Here is a 15,364-nt window from a genome sequence, read left to right as displayed (position 1 = left end):
CGGGGACAAGGCAGAGGTGGCTGTGCCCTGAGACACTGGGGATAGACGGGNAGACGGGGACAAGGCAGAGGTGGCTGTGCCCTGAGACACTGGGGATAGACGGGGACAAGGCAGAGGTGGCTGTGCCCTGAGACACTGGGGATAGATGGGGACAAGTCAGAGGTGGCTGTGCCCTGAGACACTGGGGATAGACAGGGACAAGGCAGAAGTGGCTATGCCCTGAGACCACTGGGGATAGACGGGGACAAGGCAGAAGGACATGTACCGAGGGCAGCAGGAGACCATGCACTTTCTCGTGGGCTTCTGAGCATATCAGAGCTGTCAAGGGCAGAGGCAGGCTTTCCTGCTCTTCCCTTCCCATTCCATGGGGAAAAGTCCCCATCTCTCTATGGTTGCTCCCTCAAATGGTTCCCCATGGCTTATTCAAGCCAAGCCGACCTCTTCAGCGAGGAACCACTTGAACCCAGGCCTCATCCAGGCCATCTCAGTGGGGAGTAGTGAGGTCAGGATGGTAGGCTGCCCTTCACTCCATCCCTTCAGCTGTCCTCTCTACCCTTCATGAAAACGTTGGGCATGAAGAGGGCACAGCAGCTGCTGTTACCGATGTGGGTGGGAGCTGTGCTCCAACAGTGCAGGGCTCCCTCTTCACTGGCTATGTTCTTTCTTAAAATTGTGGGGTCAAAGTCCCTTGGTAACACCCCCCCCCCACATACACCACCCCCACAACCACCACTGTGCTTTTAGACTGGACAGGCCTGGTGACAGCAGTCACAGGCAGTCGGTGGCACTTTCTCCACCATGGCACAACTTACTATAGAGATAACCCAAGGTCCCCCTCAAGGAAACACAGCAGTTACATCTTACGATGAGCAAACCACAGAATGTTCTGGATCAGCGCCCACGGACGGTAGACTTTAATTTTCATTCTCTCTGCTTTAGGAACATCTTTCCCTTGCACTTAAAAACCACAGTCGTAATTTCTTGAGGAGAACATCCCAAAATAAATACACCATTGACGTTGACTGCCCTAACCCAGGGTCAGGATGGGTAATCCTTACAATTAAAGTCACAGAGCCTAACATTTCCACAGCCCCAGCCTCCAGGCAGCAGGTGAACATGAGGTTAACTACACCGTAGACGGTTTTGCACAGGAGGAAAAGCCATACACACCGAAGCAATGACCTCAAGGTCCTTCAGGTACGTGCGCTCTGTGGTGGAGACTTCCTTAGCAATGTAGTACGCCTTGTCGGTTGGGAATCTCTGCAAAATCCACAAAAGAAGCAGACACAGCAATCATGTTTGAGTGGTAGCCTCTGAGATATGCCCTGGTCACAAGACAGTGGTTCCCTGATGAGGTTCCTAACAGGAAAGATCTTTTGTTAGCTACTCACAAGTCCTAAGAAGCTTGTTTCCTGCCTGTGTGCATGGGCACATGTGTGTGCATGTGTGTGTTAGGAGGAGGAGTTGTTAAAAGAGTGACTTTTGATATGTAAGAATTACCGCCAGCTAGAGGACTTAATTAAGGAAGAGTTATACAATCTTCCAGGAAACAAGGAGAAGATCAGCCTCCTGAGACCTGGTACCAGGGGCTGCCAGAGTTGGCTTCTTGGGATCTTATGAAATGGTATTTACAGTGTCAGTGGCTGGATCGAAAGGAGATGGTGATACCAGTGTGTCTCAGTTCCCTGGAGCCTGGGTGTTGGCTGATGGTAGCAACCCAAAGCAGGCCACCACTGGGGTCTTGTATTTCCCTTAAGCAGCAAATAAAAGGGAGAGCCTTATGCTAACCATTGCATGCATCCACTTTCCACTAGAACTTCCCACTTCCACCTCGGTATTTACAGGAAGAAGCTCTAAAGGGAACCCCAGTAAATGTCTGGGATCCATGTTCACGGAACACCAGAAGATGAGGAGAATAAAGCGTGCACTGGCAGATGCATTCACTCCGCAGTGATCTACACAATGGACAGAGTCACATGGAAAGAAACATGCTGACCCAAGCCACCCCATGGATGAACCCCGAGAAGGGGACGCCATGTGAATGAAGCCAGTCAGAAAGAGACAAAACCAGCAAGCAGTCTGGGTTGGCTGTCAAGGAATGGGGAATTGTTAGTCCACAGGAAAGGTTTTGTTGGGCAATCCGCAGGCTGGCGTGGCTTACAGTGTGGCTACTTCACTACACTCCCTGTTTCCCACAGATCTGCACCTTTCGCCGGCCCTCTTCTTCGTCGTCGGTCCTTGGGCACGCTTGGTCGTTCAGGAGTGGGCTGATCAGGGGAGAGGCCTGCTTGTTGTCAGGACTCAGGTTGGGAGACAGGGTCACGTTGGCTGGGGCGGCTCCTCCCTGGGAGTTGATGGACAGCTCTGAAAGGTGAGGGCTACCAGTCAGGGAGCCTGTTTGGGGATGAGAAGTTTTAAAAGAAAGAACAAAGTAATTTCTTCTGCAATTGGAGGGCTGTTTCCAACTTTTACGTTGGTCAGTCTTTAGAACAAGGCTGCCGCTGGTGAACAACACTTTGGTTTCCTAAGGTCCCCGCCCTCCATACCAGCCGCTTTAAGAGTTAGGGCACCCAGTCAGAGTCCGCCTCACTCCATGCAGCCCCAGTTACGTGATTAAAAATAAGACAGAGACCTCTGCACAGATAACAATTAAGGGAGCTTAAAAGCATTACACAATCCTGTTTCCATCTGGTAGCTACCACCTCTGCTTCTAAAAACCGCTCCAGGAAGACATGGTATCTACGTCACAGTGAGACAGAGGGGGGTGGGATTGGGGGGGATGGTAGAACTAAGCTAGTAGGCATCTAAGAGGCTGGCGGACTGAGGACAGACTACAACACCTGTGACAATGGGTCGCAGCTAACAGAGGTCAAGCAGCTAATCCCCCACTCTACAGAACAGAAGCAAGCTCGGTGTACCTGATGACGTCAGTCCATGTCTGCTACTCTTTGGGACAGAAACACTAGCATTACAGGCAATGGTGGTCATTTAAAAATGCAAGCTGGAAGATCCCATTATCACCGTTCCCCTTTGTGAATCAAAGGTGACAGGGTGACAAGTAGAGAGTTAGTCCTCTAGAAAGGATATCACATCACACGACAACAGGAAAACGTAGGTTACCTAGCACAGGCAGCCGCAGATGTTATACAGGGCGCTCTCTGAAGATGTGATTTTGCAAGTATCTGTCCTTCAACCCCCTGAGTCTACAAGAGGTGTTTCAAAACACACTCCTACGTTGTGTTTAGACCTAATATATTTATGACTCTGATGCAAACAGAGGTGAACTGTTTCGATTATAAGGAATAGACGTCAGAGCCTGCCCCCACGTTCAGTCCTGATCCTTGCTACCCAGCACGTTGTTAAGGCTCTCCGCAGACAGGTGGAACGGCTTTCCCTATCTTTCCCTTTTTTCAGTTGTTTGTATGTCATTTGGAAATACAAGATATAGCAGCCTAGACTGAAGGAAGTACGGGGCGACCACAACTCTGATCCCAGCAGGTACCAACCAGAACCACGAGGGAATCCCCGCCAGTCTCCCCTGCTCCCAGGATGCCCTGCGAGTGGCGTCAGCAGCAGAGCGGTGAAGAGCCACCCAGAAGACAACAGAAAGCAGCTGCTGTGCCTACGGGGAGTTCATCAGTCCAGGGATCCTTGGAAAACAAGATCAGAGCGGCTGAGGGAGGCTCGGAAGAAGAAGGCTGCATTAAAAAAAACCAAAACCCTCTCACGTTGTAATAAACCTCATTGAAGCCCTGGTGTTAGACAGAGGCCCCGTCACCCCACACACCACCAGATCCCATAAATCCCGGAGAAAAAGGCCAGAAATCGCTTCACAAATGTCAATTTTATTGACACTAGTGCACAACTGGATACAATGATTAGGAAAAGAATGAAAGTTGTTAAATAGAAATAGTGACACACTGGAATTGCATTGTTTCAAGATACTACACTATTCTCTTTTAAAAAAAAAATCACAGAAAAATGTTACCACTACAAATAGAAGTTAGAAAAGAGAAAATTCTGGCAGTTTTGTGTCAAGATCAAAACATTCCATGCATTCGTGAGTGGTTGAGTTGAGAGTTGCTTCAGAGTTTACCCACCAGTCATCTAGCTAAATGTGGGGCTTACCGTCAGCTCTCACGAGATCGGGTGGGCAGGTTATAAGTGACAGCATGCTGGGCCTTGGGGCTGCGGTGGTGTGGCACAGAAAAAAAGCATTCACCTCTCTGAGAGAGTTGGAGCCAAGGATAAAAAGTTGTTAGAAAGCTAGCTTCAAGTGGGGCAGGCTGCGAGGAGATTGGGTTACCAGCAGGCTGTGAACAGCTTCCAGCGACAGAGAGCAAGCTGCCTGCCACTGAAGGAGAGAGTAGGGTTCACACATTCAGAGACAGACACACCACCCTCCACAAGTGAAAGCTAGGGTTCTGGCTGAACTGCCCCATCCCTGCCCTCCAACCCTGGCAAGGCTTGCAGTAAGCTGACCCGTCGGGCAGGCTGGAAGCATAAGCAATAGACTGAGTCTTAAGAGGTGGTGCCCTGACAACCTTTTAAAGAATAGAGTTGGTTAGGTTTAGAAGAATTCTCACTGGACTACCTCAGAGAGATGGTAGAAGGCTGCCCTGGTCGCCCAAGGGATAGAAGAGGCTGGTGACAGCTCAGGTCTGCTCGCAGGGTTTGGCACATGTGGTCTGACCATGTCTGATTGCCTCACAGGGGGTGGGGGTGGGGAACCAAGTTGGGGTGGTTAATTTCCTTTTCCGAAGAGGTTCTTGGGTCTGTTCATGAAAGGAAGAGGGCTGGGTGTGTAAACTGTCAGACCAAGACATGGACAAACACCAACCAACACTTTGATCTAAGAATCCGTCAGCAAGGCTAAGGAAGGAGACGTCCAAGTTTCTGAAGCTGGGCCTATGGAGACAAGGCCCTGTCCCGAGGACTTGAAACCTTACGGGTGACGCAGACCCAAAGCAAGATGTCCCAGCTTCCCACTCAGCAATCAATGAGACATGCTGGCAAGAACAGTTAGGTAGAATCTGGCAGCTCTGTGTCCAGACTGGTGAGTGTGAAGGGCGTGTCTAAAGCAAGCAGAGTTCAAGGTTATGTAGAGTTAGTGCGACTACACAGGACTGAAGCTCACTAAGTCTGACAATCGTTTTGAAGGCACAGCCCCAGGTGATGGGAACAGAGAAGAACCCATCAGGCACCTTTGCCCTTATGCTGTGGAATGATTGACGCGTGGGCTTTTGTTTTCTAAACCTGTCTTCCCTGATGGCAAGTGAGAATAGGCAAATTTCTTCATGAGGGAGGGAGCTACAGGTAGACAATTCTGTACGACCCTCCGAGGAAGCACCCGGGCAGTAAGGCAAGAGGCGGGAAGGAATTCCAATGTGTTAGGGAAGAGATCAACTGCTCACTAAACCTCTGGAGATTTCCAATCCCTACTTCTAAAAGTTGCCATGCTTTTTCTCAGGCACTCAGGTTAGTAGCTCCTTGGCAATGTCTTCCTCTCCCACCAATCTGCATGAAGAGGTCAGCATTTACGCCAGCCCGGAGGGCCAGCAATCCCCCACCAACACTGCTCTAAGGGCACACACTTCTGGCAAAGGCCTTTTCAAATCTTCTTAAATGGACACTTTGTCATTCCACAAATAATTATGGGACTTCAAATTGGCCCTGCTGTTTTTATGGATTTCAATCTATCACCATCCCAGAGCCTGCCTCTACAGCTTTATCATTTTCATTTAGAATACATTCATAATTCTCTCCTGGCTCATAGGAGGCTGAGCTCAGAGGCTCAGGACAGGCTCTTCATCAGAGGAGACAAAATGGCCTGAGGGGGAGCGGGCACAGCTTCCTGCCTCTCATCCCCTCTGAGGACTGGCACAAGCTTCCTGCTAATGATCTGCTTCTTCAGCGTAGGCCAAAGCCGTGTAAACAGACTCACCCAGTTCTGGGAAGAGCGAGTGAGAGAAAAGTCCAATCTATTTCTCAGGTAATTAGAATGGCATTTCACATGCTTCTGCACCTGTCCTGTTTTGTAAAGTAGTCAGGGAGTTGATTAGTGCCTAATTTTTAACTTGATAGGTATTTGTGTGGATTCTTTTCCTGTAAAAAGAGAAGCAGAAAACCTGACAATTTAAAAAAAAAAGAAACTTGTTATTTGATAAATTATTAAAATGAGAACATTGATGGCACTGATTAATTCCTACTTTCAAAACTTCTTTACTATTCCCCAAATAAACTTACTTCTTTTGCAAGTTTTTAGATGCTACAATCCTATCTTTTGTTACCTGGCTCTAAAATATAGATTTTTTTTTACCTACATACTCAGAATGTGTTAGTTCCAGAGGCATACATAGGAAAGACAGAAGAAACACAGGGCTCTTTTTAAACTCACGACTTCCCACTAAGAAAGAAGATAATGAAATCTCGAATGAGATCATCTATTCTGAGCATTCACCACCCAAGAAAATCACCACCACACTGAATCAGAGGTGGGTCCCTGCCCATCGGACTCTATGACAACAGCTGGCTGGAATGGCAAGGTTCCCACATGGAAGAGTGAGGTCACAGTTTACCAGTGTTAGAGAAGGTGTCCTCTTCCTGATACCTGAGGTGGCTGGGGGCAAGTTACATGCGTTCCTCAGAACCAGCATCCTTTAAGGAGAGCTCAACAACAGCTAAGCATCCACTTCACACTTCATCACCAAGCCATTCAGACAAGCAACAGTGATGTCAGACTTGCAGACAGACAGACAGACAGAGGGGGTGCCACTCAGGGTCAAATGGCAGAGAGCACAAAAGGCTGCTCTTACTTATAGGGCAAAGGTAAAGGAGAATCCTGCTTTGAAGATGGCGGAGGGCTTGTGAACTTGGTGTCACTGTAGGGACGAGGAACATGGAGTCTAGTATACCATCTTGTAGGAAGGGCAAAGCTTCAGCCATCGGTGGGAAAGAACAATTACATCAAACAGGTTTTTGGTTTGTTAACAGCAAGATTCCCGTTAGGACAAGGTTTAGGAAAGCCTCTTGAGTTTAGAGTAACACAAGATATTAATACCATGCAAACATTTGACATGAGTTTGGTCTCCCATGCTCAGCCACCAAACTCATGGCTATCAGAGAGGGCAGAGAGCATCCCGGGTGACAGGAGTCCATGCTGTGCGGAGGCACCACACGGAAGCACAGGCAGAGGTGAAAGCAGGGCGCATCTGAGGAGCACACATTGTGGGTGCCCACCCAGGGGACAAAGAGCTTGCCTGCTGGAGATGATATGCCCCACTCCTTCCCACCAAAGCCAATCAGCATCAGGTATTTCACTCCCACTGGGAATAGCAAAGCCCAGCCTGTGGAGGGCCGGCTGTGTGAGCTCCCAATGTAAGCTGCTGTCTCAGATGCGCTCTGTTCCACCTACATCTGCCCCCCTTTACAGTGAACCTGCTCTCCTCCAAGGGCTTGCCCCACCCCACAGCACCTTATACGGTGCAGGGCCTTGAGAGAAGATGAGGCCACAAAAGCCAAGTGTACACTTCTCCCGGTGCCTGGGTGGCCATGATTCGGTCTGTCAAAGTGCCGCTGGGTGAGCGACTGCTGTGTTCTACAAAGGGTATTCCAGGTACAAATTGGTATTTAGGCAAGGTTTTGGGTTGAAAAGACATCAAACAGCGTTCCAACAGTGCAGGGGACAGAAGGTATGCCATGCTCCAAGGATCAAGACAGAATGTTCAAAACAGAGCGTCTTCTCCCAGGTAGGTACATGCTGACAAAACGGTATACAGTGGAACAATGGAAAGAATGTTTCTTAAATTTATTAAACAAATGACAGAAATGAGAATGAAGTCCCCAGCCTTTTCTACTTGAGAATTAATTCAGTGCATCAGAAAATTTTAATACAACACATTATTACCTCAAGGATTAAATGCACACACAGAGAGAACAGGAGGAAATTGTGTTAAAAACATGGGCTGGGCTGGTGAGATTCGGTTAGTGAGGTTTGCAGCAATTTTCCAAGGCAGGAAGAGGTGAGAGCAAGGGGTGGATGACCCTTCAAGCCCTCTAGATGCTTCTGGGGAGAGTGGTCATTCTTGGTAACTGAAGAGCTAAGTATGGTCTTTCTGTAACATTGCAGGCAGAGGGCCAAGGTCTTGCTTCTCACAAAGGGCACTGGAAGCCAGGGGAAAGGGAGCTGAGGGTGCAGCTGCGTGAGACAGACGCTCATCACCAGGGATGACAGACTGGCCAGTACCCTGCGTGCCCCATTCCTACCTCCAGACTCTGTAAGGGCCTTTGCCTTCTGCCATTTCCCACCACTGTTGAATATTCTGAACCAGCCCAGGGGCTGCAGTGCTGCCTGGCACCAGTGTGCACAGGCACAGCACCAACCCTTGCTTTGATGACCTGACCTTTCGAACTCCATCCCAACCACTATAGGGGTAGGTTTTCCATACCAACAACTGTCATCTGGAGTCATCGCAGAGCAGCTAACCTGGCCTAGAGTCCTTAGGAAAAAGTACAGGTGCTGACTTCCATAGGAAGCTGCCATCTAATACCAGGTGAGCCACAAACATGCAGGGGAGCCCCCTTCCAGGCTGTGCCCAGTGGCCACCATGGGCTCAACAGAGTCACCCAAGAAAAGCTCAATGGAGAACCAATTCCATTGGAGTGAGTTTCAGCTCATCACATGGGAAAGGGGTGGATTAAACCAAAGGAAAAAGCAGTGCCAATCAGTTCTTTGGCCCCACCCCCTTCCCCACCCCCTTTTTAGATTTTGTTCCCAACACAGGCCTTTCCCTCCTGTGTGTTTGTTTGGCCAGCATGAAGCTACAGACTGTTCCTTGAGTTTAAAGAAACTCTTGCACTTCATTTGCAGAATTCAGCGACAGCAGAACAGACCTGAGCCATGCAATGTGATGGAGGGAAACCTTGGAGGAATGCGGAGGAGCGATGGGTACAGATGGGAGAGAGGAGCAGGAAACAGCTTGCCATGGGAGTTATAACCACAGTGGCTATGGAAATTCTAGCTAAACCCACGTAAAGGGCTCAGGCAAAGCCAGGCGATCAAGACAGAGGCACACAGAGTCAAGCCAAGCCTGACTGACTAACTGCAGGCTGAGTCCACCTGTACCTCGGAGGCTCATTCAGTAAGGGCTGCGCCTGTGGCAAGCACAGCGCTGCTCAGAGAGGGCAGAAAGCACTGTAAGGGGAGAAAGCAGACTGAACTCATGTGGTCAGGGACTCTAGATAAAAAAGGGAACAAAACAAACCTCTAAGCACATTTACCATCAATCCACCAATGTTAAAAATGCTTCCTATCTGAATTTTAATCCTCTTTTTATAAAAAGCTTGGCAACCACTCAGCAGGTCAGGGGCTGACTCTGCATCTAGGTTCTTCAGGCCTGGACTTTTTTTTTTTTTCCCATTACTTGGTTTAAATCTTCAAAGATGTTCTTGAGGAGAAAAAAGTCTTATTACTCAGATTTTAAGTGCAGGGCCAAAGAGCCAGGGGGTGGGGAGGGGTGGGGAGGGGGGATGGACGTGTAAGAAATTCCTGACTATGAATCACACATATAGGAAAGAATCTGGCCCCAAAGCTCCCTCTAATTAAATGCCTGTCTAATAAAATACCATCGATGGCATCCAGATGACTGTTTCAGGGGCTGGGGCCGTTCACATTGGGCTCTGGAACTCATTAAGTGCATTTCTTCACGCTAAAGGAATTTCATGCCTTTTCAGTTTGCTCTTAACAAGGATCCACATGGGGAGCCACTATATATATATTTCAAAATAAAATCTAACATAACATCACAACGTAAGGGGTCCTAGAGCATCCGTGAGGAGCTTTAAACTCTCTGAGTTTCTCTGTCTCCCACCCTTGGCCATGAGATACTGTTTGCAGAGCAGCAGCGAGTAGGCAAGGCTCAAAGGCCCAGGCTCCTTCTTCAGTCCAGAGGCCTGCACCGTGTATGCTGCAGTGGACAGACTGGCAGGTCTCAGGAAGCCCTCTGGTCTCTGCTTTGCATTTTTGACAGCCAACCATGACACTGGCCTTCCTCACCTCAGTTCAACTCTCACACAAATGTAGGTCCTTTCTAAGTCCCAGATGGAGACTGTGGGCTTTGGAAGCCTTGGAGCCTGAGGTCACAAGGTCAGAGAATGGGGAGTTCTGGGAAGGCTTGGTGCTTTCTGAGCTTTGCATAGGGACGTCGGGGACAATTTGTCACCTCAGCAACCCTGCTACACTCGGCTCACTGCAGGCACGCACGTTCTCTGACTAACTAACTTCTGAAATCTTCTAGAGCAGAGGATAAGCCCCTGTAAGGACAGTTAGTGACTACTCTCAGATGACGGGATGTTGGACTTCGGAACAAACTTGCCCCCAGTTCTTTTAGGCATTATTAATTTGCTGGGACTGTTGCTTTCTTAAACACTAGCTAAGAAACGGAAGTTAAATTGGCTTTGCTGGCACAGAACCAATCAGGAGAAAACTGTGCTACAATACAAGGGGAAAGAGGTGACAGGTTCCCAGGCACACGGGATGGGCAATCACATTACAAGGCTAAAAGAGCTCATTCCTATTTAGTTATCACATTTCTGTGTAAGCAGAAATAAGGAAAAGTCCCTTAAACAGACCAGGATCACAATTAAAACAACCAAGCTCCGCTCCGCTCAGCTCCCGCCTGACCAAGCTTTCCTATGGCAAACTGGCAGCTTCTCCTAAGACCAGACAGCAGATTCAGAAGCATGGTAAAACTGCAAACACCCCACAGAATGAAGGACAGCTATTTGCTTCTAATTGTCTTTATCATCCAGGATTTTCACATCTAATTCTAGTTAGAAATGCAGGCAAGCATCTCCAGAATTAAAATGTGGAGCCTAAAGGTCCCACGTGAGGAAAGGGTTGAAGTCAGGCGGCTGGGGGGCTGGGCGCAGCTTTGTGGCACAGGCACAACACTGGCTAACTAGCCAAGTCACTGAACTAACTCCACAGGAATGAGCTTTACTCACTCAAAGTGGAGGCTTGGTAGGTGACTGCTGACGCCTCTGTAGAGCTTAAAAGTCACCTAAGGCAAGGTGTGAGTGGACTGCTTCAGTGAACAACTGCCAACCGCTATCCAGTCAGTGTGATCCACCAATCACCCATCGAATCAGCTGACCAAGAATATCCGAACACACTTGCATAAATACGGGTGAGGTCTCTCAACATTTAAAACGTGGCCTCTCAACATGCCTGCTGACAAGATTCTCAGAGATCCATAAGCTAAGCTCTGCCTCACTTCCTGAAGGAGCCCAGCTTCCCCACTGTGATACAGCCACAGAAGGCTCCTAAGGCCACCAGCGTGGCAGCTCAGCAAGGATGCAGCATCTTTACAACTCTTTGCAAAGTTCTGTAGTTCAGAGCTAAAAATTTTGTTCTATGGTTAAAAAAGTATCAAAGACTGAAAAGTACAAATGGAGGCTTTTGTGTAATCCTCACCCTCCAGCAACGGAGGTAGTGGCTTGGCTAACATTCTCACTACCTTCCAATCCACTCTATAGCCATAGACCACCATGGCTGATGGAGAAAGGGCTCTGGCTGCACCCACAGAGCCATCTGCAAAGGCCAAGCTGGAGCCCAGATCCAAACTCTTGGCTGAGACTCGGGCATCACTCACTTCGACAATGGCTCAGGTAACGCCACAGCACGGTTAGGGAAAGCACACAGTATGAGTTTAAAACCCCAGCTCCTTGATTTTCAGTGGAGAAAGGCTGGGTGGCAGGCAGAGGCCTCCATGATTTTAAAAGAAGTCATAGAAATATCAAGGTGTCTGTGTTCCCAGTGGGGTCACTGTTCATAAGGAACACATTAAACTCAGGGCAGTGATGGAGCAGAACAGCCTGTGACTGACAGGCAGCCAGGCAGGCGCACGGTTGGCTGACCTGCTGGAGACAACAGTGCCTATGGTAAGGTGTTCATTTTCCCTTACCCTACCACTTCAGCAGCATTCAGCCACTTCCTAAAAAAAAAAACCTAATGATTTGACCCAGCAACGAAAACCCAACCAAACGAGCAATCCCAGGTAAATGGCTATTCCTAGGGCTCTGACAGCTTTTACAGCCGTTCACAGGAAGCCCGGGAAGCCACAAGGACTCCAGGTTCTTCCCATTAAAACACCCACTATTCTTGAGTATGATTACATAGACACAATCTCAGCTAGCAGTCAACTTCCACTTGGACTTGGATTTGTCTATGCCTCTTTATATAGGGCCTGGAAAACGGCCCCCCACTTTTAAAGAGGGAATGGACAGTTAAAAAACACTTTTCTGTGATTTCAGAGACTTTTCAGTCAAAACCCTGCACACACAACGGCACGCACAGAAAATTACCATGTAAATATAATACACACTGCTTGCGCTACCGGATTCATCAGGTATTACTGCCTTCCACGAGCAAAATAAACCTCCAGGAACTTGTTAGGGCTTGCTGTACACCTTGTACCGTGCTTTCTAAGAGGCAAGCCGCTTGTGTTAAGTTTTGTGTTCGTTAAAGGTTTGGGGAGTCAGGCATGACCCACAAATATGTGCCCGTCCCAAACGTCACCTAACAAACATAGACTAAAGACAAACAAGTCACTAGAACAGACCTTCTCTGTGGCAACCCTGGATTTGTGACACCTTGTAACCGACAGTTGACCACCTGACTGCCAGGCTCCTCACTTATGCACCCCTTCCTCCTCACTCAGCCGCAGGCCCTGCAAGCCCGTCTCATCCTTCCTCTTGCGTGGGGAACTCGGGCTTGCTGGGTGATCGAGCACTGGGGACTTCCTTGAAGGGCTTGCCGCCATGGCGGAGTCTGAATCACTAGATTCATTTCCGCTGCTAGTGGAGCACTCTGTCACCTGCAGGGGTGCCAGCTGGTCAGAGGCACTATCACTGCCCACAGCCTGCATGAGGGCGACCTCTGAGGTGGGGCCTGTGGATTGGGTCCCATTGGCTAGCATCGTACCGTGGGGAGTGGCCATGTGGGTCAACCCTTCCTCTTCCTGGTCATCAAACCTCTCCACAGCCTCTGGGGTGGGGGCTGCCTGGCTAAGGATGAGCGGATCTGTCTCTGACTTATTGTATCTGCTAGGAAGATTCCTCAAGTATGGCCTCGGCAGGGCGGGGGAGCAGTTTTCGTACGGAGGACCCTGCTTTGGGACAGTGTCTTCTCCCATACTCTTTCCCTGAAGGTCATGTCCATTTTCAGAAACATAGCCTTGGGACCTAGTCCTGTCCCAACTCATATCTGGACTTGAGCTTCTGCTGCAGGGAGACAGTGGGGTGGCCAGGGGGCTGTGGCCGGTAGAGGCCCTGAACATGTCATCTATCAGGGAGCTATGTCTTGGGAGCCCAGGGCTCCCACTCAGATCAAAGGTAATATCTGCCGAATCATCATCAAGAAACTCCCCTGAAGGAGGACGGGAAGACTTTGTAGAGGGAGGGGAAGCCCTGTGCCTGGTCTCTGCTCGCCTCTCGTCCCTGGACAGTAGATAAACACCACTAGTCAAATCACCCTCATAGTTGTCATTTGTTTGGGAACGTGACTGGGACCCTGGGTCTCTGAGAAGGTCATATTCACTATCTACATCACTACAGTCAATGAAGGGAATGGAATTGCTACTGCCTCCAGCAGCCCGGGATGCTGGACCTGTGCTTGGCTGCGGGGGCTGAGGGTTACTTGGCCGGATGCTGTCCTTGCTACCCTCTTCCTCCTCTTCTTCCTCAGGCGGCACCTCGGTGGTTCCATCTGCAGCTTTGCTCCCTGGAGGGCTCTTAGGGAGGGCGGGGCTTTGGTGAGGTCCCAACTCCAAGGTACAGACTTTTGTTTCCTTCGCTTGCTGGCAGCTCTGGCCACCGGGAGACTCGGTACCTTCTCCAAATGTAAGGCTTGCGCTCTGTGGAGACTGGGTAGGGCGAACAGGAAAAGCATGGAGGGAGATGGTTATACTAGAGTGGGGGAAACACAAAGGAGTCGGCTTTAATTGTAAAGGGTCCCCTCAGCTAGAAGGAATGGCACATAGATGCCAGGGCTGCCTCCTCCCCAGCATGCAACCTATACTCAGGGCAAAAAACGAAACTCATAATCTACAGGGCTCCTTCCGGGTGGAGATGCGCTCCAGCTGGGTCCCCAGAACATGAGTTAAACTGACTCTGCTTTCCCGTGGAGATTCCAGAGTGTCTATGCAGCAGACGGTCTTTTCAGCCCAGGAGAGCTTCCCTAGCAAGGGTCAATGGGATTGCAGAGAAGCCCATGATGGCTACAGAGCAAAGACCTCAGAAAAGCCACAGACATTTGCATTTGGGAGAATGGGTGACATGATAGGTAAACGGCTGGTGTTGAAGTTGCATAACGAAAACACCTTCATGTTCTTTCTCAAACAAATTCTTAATCTTGGAGAGAAATACTGAGAACAACATCCCAAGCCACCAGCCCTGGGTTGGGAGCTCTTGCCACCACCAGAGCAGGAGGGACAATGTTTCCTGCTGTTGCTTGTCCACTGCTCCACAACACACATCCTTGGGACTCTGTAGCCAGGGCTTCCTAGTAAGAAGTAAGGCCGTCCAAGCAGGAACTCCACCAAGTAGTTGCCTACTTAGTCTCCATCAGTTAACTACACAGCAGACATGGACTGCCATGTATACTTTAATCCCCAGACTCATGAAGTGCAGAGCCCAAAGTCAGCTCAGGACAGCCTGCGCCAAATCCCAGAGGTAAAGGAGACAGGACTGGAAAGCACAGTGGGCAAGCACAAAGCACAAGACGGGAAGGGAAGACGCACGGTTGTCCACGCCCACCACTGACCTGTTTTGGCACTTCTGAATTCGGTGCTGTGGGCTGTGAGACCAGGCTCCTGGTGGAGTGGATCTTGCTGTGCTTTCTGAGGGGAATCATACAAGACAGCTAAAGTCAGGACAGCTCTGATTAGATGAAGCACTTTGGGTACTTCAAGCATGGAAGTACCCAAAGCTTTCCTTTCTTTGTCAATGTGAGAGATACACAATATTTTCTAAGTGCCGGTGTGGAAAACACTATGTTCTCCTCAGAATCCTCTTCTAGCTGCTGAAGGACTGAGATTGACTGAGCACTGCCTGCTGGCTATGGGGAAAGTCAAGAGGGAGGAGTAGACACCAGGCATCCAAGGCTCTCATCTGCAAGCTAACAATTTATCCATTTGTACATTTCCTTCAGTATTTTCTTTTTTTCTTTTTTTTTAATTTTTAATATTTTTATTACATATTTTCCTCAATTATATTTCCAATGCTATCCCAAAAGTCCCCCATAGCGCCCCCCACTTCCCTACCCACCCATTCCCATTCTTTTGGCCCTGGCATTCCCCTATATTGG

At 49.2% G+C, this 15,364-nt stretch overlaps 1 protein-coding gene across 7 annotated transcripts in view; it reads right to left on the bottom strand.

Moving 5' to 3' along the window:
* The window catches only part of Farp1 (FERM, ARH/RhoGEF and pleckstrin domain protein 1), a 246,439-nt gene that overhangs the window by 26,267 nt on the left and 204,808 nt on the right, over nt 1-15,364 (bottom strand). For 4 of the 7 annotated variants that reach the window (XM_029468929.1, XM_021181763.2, XM_021181764.1 and 1 more), the window contains exons 12-15: nt 14,822-14,897; nt 13,667-13,922; nt 2,207-2,394; nt 1,171-1,260 (exon numbers count right to left, since the gene is read on the bottom strand). In XM_029468929.1, coding sequence (XP_029324789.1) covers nt 1,171-1,260; nt 2,207-2,394; nt 13,667-13,922; nt 14,822-14,897 — 610 coding nt within the window. The remainder of the gene's footprint in view (nt 1-1,170; nt 1,261-2,206; nt 2,395-13,666; nt 13,923-14,821; nt 14,898-15,364) is intronic. The other 3 variants (XM_021181765.2, XM_029468931.1, XM_021181766.2) reach the window with 3 other exon arrangements.

This window comes from Mus caroli, chromosome 14, assembly GCF_900094665.2.
Source record: "Mus caroli chromosome 14, CAROLI_EIJ_v1.1, whole genome shotgun sequence".
In the NCBI taxonomy this organism is placed as follows: Eukaryota; Metazoa; Chordata; class Mammalia; order Rodentia; family Muridae; genus Mus; species Mus caroli.
This window is presented reverse-complemented; position numbering and strand designations above follow the sequence as displayed.